This window comes from Genypterus blacodes, unplaced genomic scaffold, assembly GCF_046128005.1.
Source record: "Genypterus blacodes isolate CSIRO-AG114 ecotype Tasmania unplaced genomic scaffold, CSIRO-AGI_Gbla_v1 ptg000012l_1, whole genome shotgun sequence".
NCBI classification, from domain to species: Eukaryota; Metazoa; Chordata; class Actinopteri; order Ophidiiformes; family Ophidiidae; genus Genypterus; species Genypterus blacodes.
Window position 1 is genome coordinate 5,830,593 of NW_027466826.1, and position 7,310 is coordinate 5,837,902.

General features: G+C 43.9%; 1 protein-coding gene across 1 annotated transcript; it reads right to left on the minus strand.

Moving 5' to 3' along the window:
• Positions 1-759: 759 nt before the first annotated feature.
• Positions 760-4,326, minus strand: LOC143012943 (uncharacterized). The gene is made up of 2 exons (XM_076166287.1): positions 3,594-4,326; positions 760-2,455 (listed from the first exon to the last, which is right to left on the minus strand). The coding sequence occupies exons 1-2, from the start codon at positions 4,114-4,116 to the stop codon at positions 1,821-1,823; spliced, it is 1,158 nt and encodes a 385-aa protein (XP_076022402.1). The 5' UTR covers positions 4,117-4,326; the 3' UTR covers positions 760-1,820.
• Between the last annotated feature and the right edge of the window lie 2,984 nt (positions 4,327-7,310).

A 7,310-nucleotide genomic window follows, 5' to 3' on the forward strand; every position in this document is an offset into this window, starting at 1 on the left:
TATTCATCAATATGCACTTTTAAAACATTAAAGATAATGAAGGCCGTGTGTGCATGTGTGATAAACTGGAAGCTTCAACACGGTTACACAGTGTTCTGTGTGTTTTATTATTCTCTTACTTCAGCACAGTATTGTATGTAAACTTTCACTTTTTTAACCAAATGTCGACAGATTTTCAAACTGTATGCACATGAAATATATCCAATAACAATGAGGAGAGGTGAGATGACACAGAGAGGATGTTGTGGTTCATAACGGCGGCATAGAAATCTCAAATGAACTTGTATTTTTTGAACCAAACTTTAGTGTAGCAGAAAGAACATTGATAATGCTGAAGGTGCTTATGGATGAGGCCGCGTTCCTAAAATGAAATGTAAAGGTTTTAAAGTAGTTTTTTAATAAGTATCGCCACCTTAAAATAAGGGTTTCTGTCATACAAACATGAGGGTTGTGGACACTGAGTGGGACGTGGATGGATGTCCTGTGTTCAGACACAAAAATACACAAAATCTTTAATGCTGCTTTTTTTTTTACACGTCGTAAAACTGAAAACTCTCTAATGCTGCATTGTGTTCACATGTTTCGCCTTTCAAAATACTTTAACTGTTAATTTAGACATTGTGGCTGTCGTTCATAATTTGAAATTTAGGAATTAGGCCCCAACAGACAAATTCTTCCACATGCATCGACAGAAAAGCCCCCGGATAATCGGGAGCAAACATTTGACATTTTCTTTTCTTTCCTGATATGTAAACTGAATGTGATGTATGAACTTATTTATCCTTATCCAGTCATTTTAATCGTGTTATGCCGTCGACGCCCTATCAAATTGCTTTTCTTATACCAAAACTACTGTTAGTATAAATGAAAGAGTAATGGATCTACGGGTTGATATCTAGTAAAAAAGAAGACTGGGGAGTTTTTTTCCTGATGTCATCCACGTGTCAGATTGTGATGCCTTCGTGTGACTGGAAGGGGTTAAATCTCCTCTCTCAGCCATTGAAGAGGCCGGGTGAGTCACTTCCCCAGTCAGAAATCACAAATCATGCAGTCTGCCATGTATACGCATATGTGTGTGATGAATTTGAAGTCGTGTCTCCTTCTAGCGGTAAATCACATCGGGGGGGGTTTCTGCTGCTTTTACACATTCAAAAATCCGGCCCGGCACCGCCCAGTGATGATGATGATGATGGTGACGATGATGGAGGATGATGGAGATGAGTACAAAGAATGTTGTTGTCATTATCAGGTACACATCTGTTACAAACCACCAGCACTGAGCTGCAAACGTCTTCACCTGTTAGCCCTTCAAAAAGGTTTCATGTAAAGCAAAGCACTGATGAGTTGAGAACATTAATAAATCAATTTTCATTAGGAGGGGGGGGGGGGGGGTTACGTCATGAAACCACTTCCTGTGTTCTAAAACGCCGCCGCCGCCTCCTCCGCTCTGTTTCTTCAACTTTGTATATTCAATTTCTTAGTACTAGATAACGTTTGGGGTTGTTGTTAAACTTGTTTTTACCGTAGCAACCGTGATGTAAAAGGTGTGTGTGTTAAGACCCTCTGCTCTGCTCTGTCTGTGTTATTAGCGGCACTTTTTTTAAACAGTTTTCTATCTGGTCTCGGCTAACTTTGTTGTCCGTGTTAGAAGGATCGCCAATGTCCCACATACAATCACTTGATCCACTTCACTTTAAGTGGCCTGCACTGAATAACGGCGGCCGTAGTGACTCGGACGCACCAATGCTCGAGCTAGACCTGCAGTACAATTTTCAAGTCAATTTTCACGTCCGGAGCAAAACGAGTCGAGTCAATAATTCCTACGTGACGTATTCGTCGTCGTCGCTAGGTTCTGATTTGATGTGATCCGGGTGGAGCAAAGGAAAGTGTGGCGCTGTAGTCCTGGTGCAGACGTACCACTCCTTAATGTTAGACACCTGAGGTAAGGCCGGGTTGACCGCCCGCTGGGTTCTGCGGAGGTTCCTCATACTCTGCTGCTGCTGCTGGGACAGTTGGCTCTTTAAACCCGACAGCGACAGATCCAGGGGCATCGCCAAGGGAGACGAACTCCGCAGCAGCAGTTTGTGATCCACTTCTCGGGCCGAGCCGCCGTCCAAGTGGTGAGCGGACAGCAGGGGGAAATGAGCGTTTATATTCACAAGCGATGGAGAGACGCGGTTCATTTTGAGGTCCAGTGGTTCGAGGAGAGCCTGGTGAGGTTGCTGGTGTTGATGGGAGATGGATTCGTACATGTCCTGGGGGTCAGAGGTAGGTGAAGACTTCACATGGACCTTCATGTGTTTGCGCAGGGAGCTGGGGTGGGTGTAGGACTTTGTGCAGCCCAGGGCCTTGCAGTCGTAGGGCTTGGAGGCTGTATGGACCTGTGAATGCTTCTTTCTGTCACTGCTGTTGGCAAAGCGTCGCTCACAAAATTCACACTGGAATGGCTTCTCACCTAGAAACACAAACGTCATTACGCACCATTATACACAACCGCTCAAGACTATCATCCATATCGATATGAAACTCTTTTCATTGAGAAGATATTCCTGAACGCTCCTGTGTTTTTCCCAAAGGAGCATCTGCAGCTATCTGGGCTTTTGTTCACGCACGGTCCACTTTGGATGACAGCTGTAGTCACATTACACCCACATTACTCTCTTAATATGTGCTGGAAAACACTTTATTACTGGCTTGAAAACCCTGTTTGATCACAGACACACAGCACATAACTCCACTTCAGTTTCCTTTTGATTGTCTGCTTTGTTTTGGTGGACATAGAGGAAGAGTATGTGAGAGGAATATTTTACAGAACTACTCAAGCGGAAGCACCAAATGATCCATGAATATCCATGATATCCATGAGGATGAACAGAAGACGTCTCTCGCTCTCTTTCCTTCTATCTCTCTCTCTCTCTCTCCCCATCTGTTTAGATTACAAACAATGCACTGAAATGGACATTAATGAGCAGCTGACTCCTATTGATTTCATGCATAATATGGCTTCGTAACATTTTATTCCTTTAAATCGACCAATATTCGGCGTATTGAGTTCATGTAAACATACTGAGTGTATCGATGCATCTGGGTATTGGACAGACACCAACTCAGAATCAAACCTATGATCGCCAACAATGATCATTTTGCATTTTTCCTTATTTGTCATCATTGTGTAAATTTTTTTTTTTTTTTTTTTTTTTTTAAATCTCATCTGGATAGTTTCATATTTTGAGATACAATTCCTCTTCCTCCTGCATAATCACTGATGATGACAAACAGACTGATGTGACTTTCACCCCGTTCACCCTGCGTGACTCCTCAGCTGCATCCAGACCCCATGACTCCTCTAGGACACAGGGGAGGAGACAAGGGAGGGCACAGGAAGCTCGAAGCTGGACGGAGCCCCCGTGAACATGGAGGCTTCCTGGCTCTACTCTGGAACAATGTGAAGGCTTTCTTTCTCAAGCAGGGAGCTGCTGTTGTGGGCTGATCCCACACACACACACACACACACTCACGCATATATACACACACACATACACACACGATCTGGCAGAGTGTAAAGTGTTTCCTGACACTTAATGACAGCTTACCCGTGTGCGTGCGTGTGTGGATCTTGAGGTTCTCTGAGCGGGCGAACATCTTTCCGCAGTTTGGGAAGGCGCACGCAAACGGTTTCTCTCCGGTGTGGACGCGGATGTGGTTGATGAGTTTATATTTGGCTTTGAACGCCTTTCCGCCGCGCAGACACTCGTCCCACATACACACATGGCTCAGGGCCTCCAGCCCCGCGGCGACGTGCTCCGTGGTGACGTGGTCCACCAGCTCATGCATGGAGCTGAAAGTTTGGTCGCAGACGGACGTGGCGCTCCGCTCCAGCCGCTGTCTGGACGAACTTCGCTCCGTCCATTTGCACACCAGCTCGGTTTTGACGACGGGGCCTTTGGAGAAGTCCAGCAGGCCGTCCGCTGCGCCGCCGGTGACGGTGTCGGCACAGGCGGAGATGTTAGTCGCTCTCTGGTGGGGCGCGGAGACGATGCTGGAAGCTCCCGAGTTGTTGTTCCCCAGCGGAGAGACGAGGCCATTGTGCCTGGCCACCACAGCCGTCCGCTTCATGCTCCACACGGCGGGCTGCCTCCCCCCTGCTCCCCTTTGCCGCCTCGCTCCCTCCTCGAAACCGGTACAATCCAGCGGGGAAGCCCGTTGAGGCTCGCGCTCCCTCCTTCCTGCGTGTTCCGATTAAAGGCAGAGGCCGGCGGCGGTGACTTTACCCCCCGCTGCTCGGTGTGTTACAGCCCAGCAGCGCGAGCTTCCATGCTCCTGTTTACTGTGCGAATGGAAGAACGGGAGGCCGCGGACAAACACTGTGGAGTCGCCTCCTCGTCTCCTTCCCTCCTTCCTCCATCCTTTTCCTTATTGTCCGTGTGTCCCCGTTTCACACACACACACACACTCAGTCACAGCGACACACAGCAATCGTAACTGACAATGACTGATATAAACACAGGTCTTACAGATGTGAAAAGTGGGAAAGCTGCCTGCTGCTGTGTCCTTCTCAGCTGACTGGCAGGTTCAACACAATGATGAAATGAGAACACGTTTATTAATTTATTGCCGGTGATGGAAAACGGGAGTTAATGCCTACTGTCGTTTAATTCAGGTGTCGATCATGTCAAGTAAGACAGGCAAGTGAGCTAAACCTTATAGTTATGCGTGATTACAGAGCAGGGAGAGAAAGAACCACCTTTTATTCTTTAATTCATGTATAATTCATTATTATCGTCCAGCACTCATTTTCATATAGAACAAGTAATCATTAATTTTTAAATAAACATTAATGTTAATGCAGAACTAATTTTTATGCGTAACTAATTTTTTAATTTAATTTATTTTCATTGAGAATTCATTTTGGTGTGAGTGAGAGCACAACACAATATTAAAATGTATAAAAGTCTTTACATTATTGTCTTCATAGAGTTTATTAACACAAAAAAACGAGTCAAGTCATTATTTTTGTAACACAGTGAATATGATGAGTCAGCTTTCTTGTCCCCCCAGCTTTTTGCAATTCTGCAATCACAGAATTTAATGCAAATATCCACAATGCTGCATAATTTCCCAATTTATCACATTTTTCCACTGTACCGCATACATTTCACTCAACAAGTACACATACATCAACGCACATTAAGCTGCTTGAAGTTGATGATGTAGTGTGTGCCTGTTCACTTCTCTTCTCCTGAGACGCCTGTTCACTTCTCTTCCCCATGTCCAGGTTCAGTGTGATTCACACAATAACACAAAACAGCACAAGGAGAACTTTTGTGCATCAACGGCTGATTATAAGATTGAAGACAGCTGTGATACTATTTAAAGAAAATAGTCTTCTTGCGATATCACGTCAACCAAAGTATTCATTATGCAAGGGGGTATCAATAAATTTGTCCAGGACACTTTCATTTGTTTTTGTATTAAGGTAATATGTTATATTGAAAATCAAAAGCAAAGCGTCAGTTCTATCAAATATGGAATAAAGACTAGGTGGATGCAGTTTATTTTTGTCAGTTTCAACTTATGTTTTGTGTACTTTGTGTACTGCTACACAAACGTAGATCACACATCATTCACAATAAGTTAATACAATAAAACAATAATACATTTCAGGAACCAAAATATATCTAAATGAGATCTAATTAAATTCATTGTGTAAACAACAAAACACAGCCAGACGCAATCAGTTTAGTTTAGAATCAGTATGCCTACACCTTTTCAGCCTAAATCATTCATCACAATAAATGGTAAATGGACTGTAACAATACAGCTCCTTTATCCAAAACTATTTTACATTGACCTCACATCCATACAATCAAATACAGAATAACATTACTGAATAAATAATGTAATTCATATTAATATCCACTTTCATCCAGTTTTGGGCCCGCCTATGTGTGTGTTATCCACCGAATGTACATTGGACAGGATTGCAGTTAGGCGCCAGAAACTGAGAAGACTAAGGTACATAAACAAATCATAGGACAAAAGAGGGGAAACTTAAATGCCAGGCAGAAAGCAACTGGACAAAAGGAAGCAAACACAAATACAGCAGCAGATAGAACAACAAAGGAAATACAAGATACTAACCAATAGAGGGAACAGTGGAATGGAACAAAAGGAGGGGATCACTTAAATACAGCACACAGCTAGGTGGAAAAAAAGGTAAACACAAATACAGGAGCAATATACTGTAAGGCTCCGGGTAAACGGGGAGCAACAAGGACACATAAGGACAAGAACCAACCGGACTGTACCCAGAGTACACAAAACACAGGAACAAGAATATGAGTAAAACACAACACAAAGGCAAAGCAGATGTCGAGTAAAAATACGAAAAACACATTTGCAGCTTTTCAGCGCTGACAACGACAAAACACAGGCCGGGGATTTTGCTTCCCGTATGCAGTAGGAGGGTAAACGTGTTCCCTCATGTAGTTTGTGAGGGACCCAACCCCTGACCCTGCTCTCTTGGTCTTGTTCTACCCATGGCAGCCATGTTTTCCCAGAGTGATGTGAACAAGACTACAAGCTTTGACCTGAGTGGAGTGGATTGGTGGAGTATAAAAGACACTTTACAATTCCATATAGTCTAGTGTTTTATGGGGTCCTAAATATGAATCTAACTACTATTGAAAGCGTGTGTGTGTGTGTGTGAACGCATGTGTTCGGCGTTGCAACCAGCACCATCCCCCCATCACCTCCAATTGTGGGGGAAACATTGTTCAGGGGTCCAGCATGTGCATAGGTGCTTTACATTTACATTTACTTACAGTTTCATTTAATGTTGTACTTGCAAATCATAGTATTTGAAGATTAGAGACATAAATGATGTCACAGTTGTAAATGGTCTCATCATGAATGATATCACAGTTGTCAATGGCGTCATCATCCTACATGATGTGACACACAGTTATTAACATTGTCATAGGATGCGTTTCATTTAATCTTACTGTTGTAATTGTAGAATGGCATGTGTCTTTAGAGGAGGGGCGGCAAGGAAAGGTCCAAACACCCAAAGGGCTCTTCTAAGGGATGGGAGAGGGCGGCAGGAAGGAGGGTCAGAGGCTGAGGTTAGGGCTAATGGGGTGAGGGGGAAAGCCCTCCAGGCTCTTTGGGTCCTTTGCTGACTCTGAGTCATAACTCAAAGATGTGTGTTTCACTCCAAAATGCCTTGATGGCAACAAATACTGGAGTCCATTTTTGTTTAGACAGGTAGACTTGTGCTTGGCGGTAAGCAGAAGGAGAAATGAAGGTGA

Coding starts and splice junctions, on each gene's coding strand:
- LOC143012943 (XM_076166287.1), bottom strand. CDS start 4,116: ATGAAGCGGACGGCTGTGGTGGCCAGGCACAATGGCCTCGTCTCTCCG. Junction 2,456..3,593: donor CCACACACGCACGCACACGG/GTAAGCTGTCAT, acceptor TTGTGTTTCTAG/GTGAGAAGCCATTCCAGTGT.